The sequence below is a fragment of the Buceros rhinoceros genome, unplaced genomic scaffold, assembly GCF_000710305.1.
Source record: "Buceros rhinoceros silvestris isolate BGI_N320 unplaced genomic scaffold, ASM71030v1 scaffold33220, whole genome shotgun sequence".
Lineage (NCBI taxonomy): Eukaryota > Metazoa > Chordata > Aves > Bucerotiformes > Bucerotidae > Buceros > Buceros rhinoceros.
This window is the reverse complement of record NW_010390711.1, coordinates 529-1,268: the sequence shown is the minus strand read 5'-3', so window position 1 is coordinate 1,268 and position 740 is coordinate 529. Positions and strand designations below refer to the sequence as shown.

Below are 740 nucleotides of genomic sequence, written 5' to 3'. Positions count from 1 at the left end.
ACCAATGGCCACCGGGAATGCGTGAAGGTCCTCCTGGACGCGGGGGCCAGCCCGATCGGCAGCATCTACAACAACTGCTCGCCGCTGCTCATCGCCGCGAGGGATGGGAACGTGGGCATCCTGCAGCAGCTCCTGGACCACGGCGCGGAAACCAACGTTCAGCCGAGGCTGCCCGCGTGGGCTGCCAACTCGGTGGCTTGTTCAGGTCCCCTCTACCTCGCTGCCGCGTACGGGCACCTGGAGTGCTTTAAGATGCTGCTGCTTTACGGGGCTGATCCTGACTATAACTGCACCGAGGCGAGGGTGATCGCCCAGATCAAGGAGCCCAAGACGCTGCTGGAAACCTGCCTGCGGCACGGCTGCAGGAGCGAGTTCATCAAGCTGCTCATCGACTTTGGAGCCAACGTGTACCTGCCCAACGTCACGACGGACGCGACAGTGCCCCACAGCAAGGGCCTGGAGCTGCTGCTGCAGGCCAGAGGTAATCCGCGAGCGTGGCCCCGGGGCTGCGAACGAGCACGGTTGGGTGCAAGTTGCTTCCGCTTCCCCTCACCTCCTTCCCCTCACCCAGGCTTTCCCACCAGCGTCACCTCCCTTTGCAGCATCTCTTGAGCACATGGGTCTCTCTCGAGCTCTCGCTCCTCCTCCTCCGCTGATGACCCCTGTCCTCAGCCCCCAAGTCCCACCAGCCATCCCCAGTTCCCGCTGCTGGCTGTGGCCAGCGGCAGGTGACCTTGGCT

The 740-nt window shown here is 64.2% G+C and overlaps 1 protein-coding gene across 1 annotated transcript in view; it reads left to right on the top strand.

Annotated features, from left to right (window-relative positions):
• ASB12 (ankyrin repeat and SOCS box containing 12) overlaps positions 1-521 on the top strand; it is a gene marked incomplete at its 3' end in the record, with an annotated part of 976 nt that extends 455 nt beyond the window's left edge. The window contains exon 2 of the mRNA XM_010138786.1: positions 1-521. This exon is cut by the window's left edge and continues 1 nt beyond it. Coding sequence (XP_010137088.1) covers positions 1-521 — 521 coding nt within the window.
• Between the last annotated feature and the right edge of the window lie 219 nt (positions 522-740).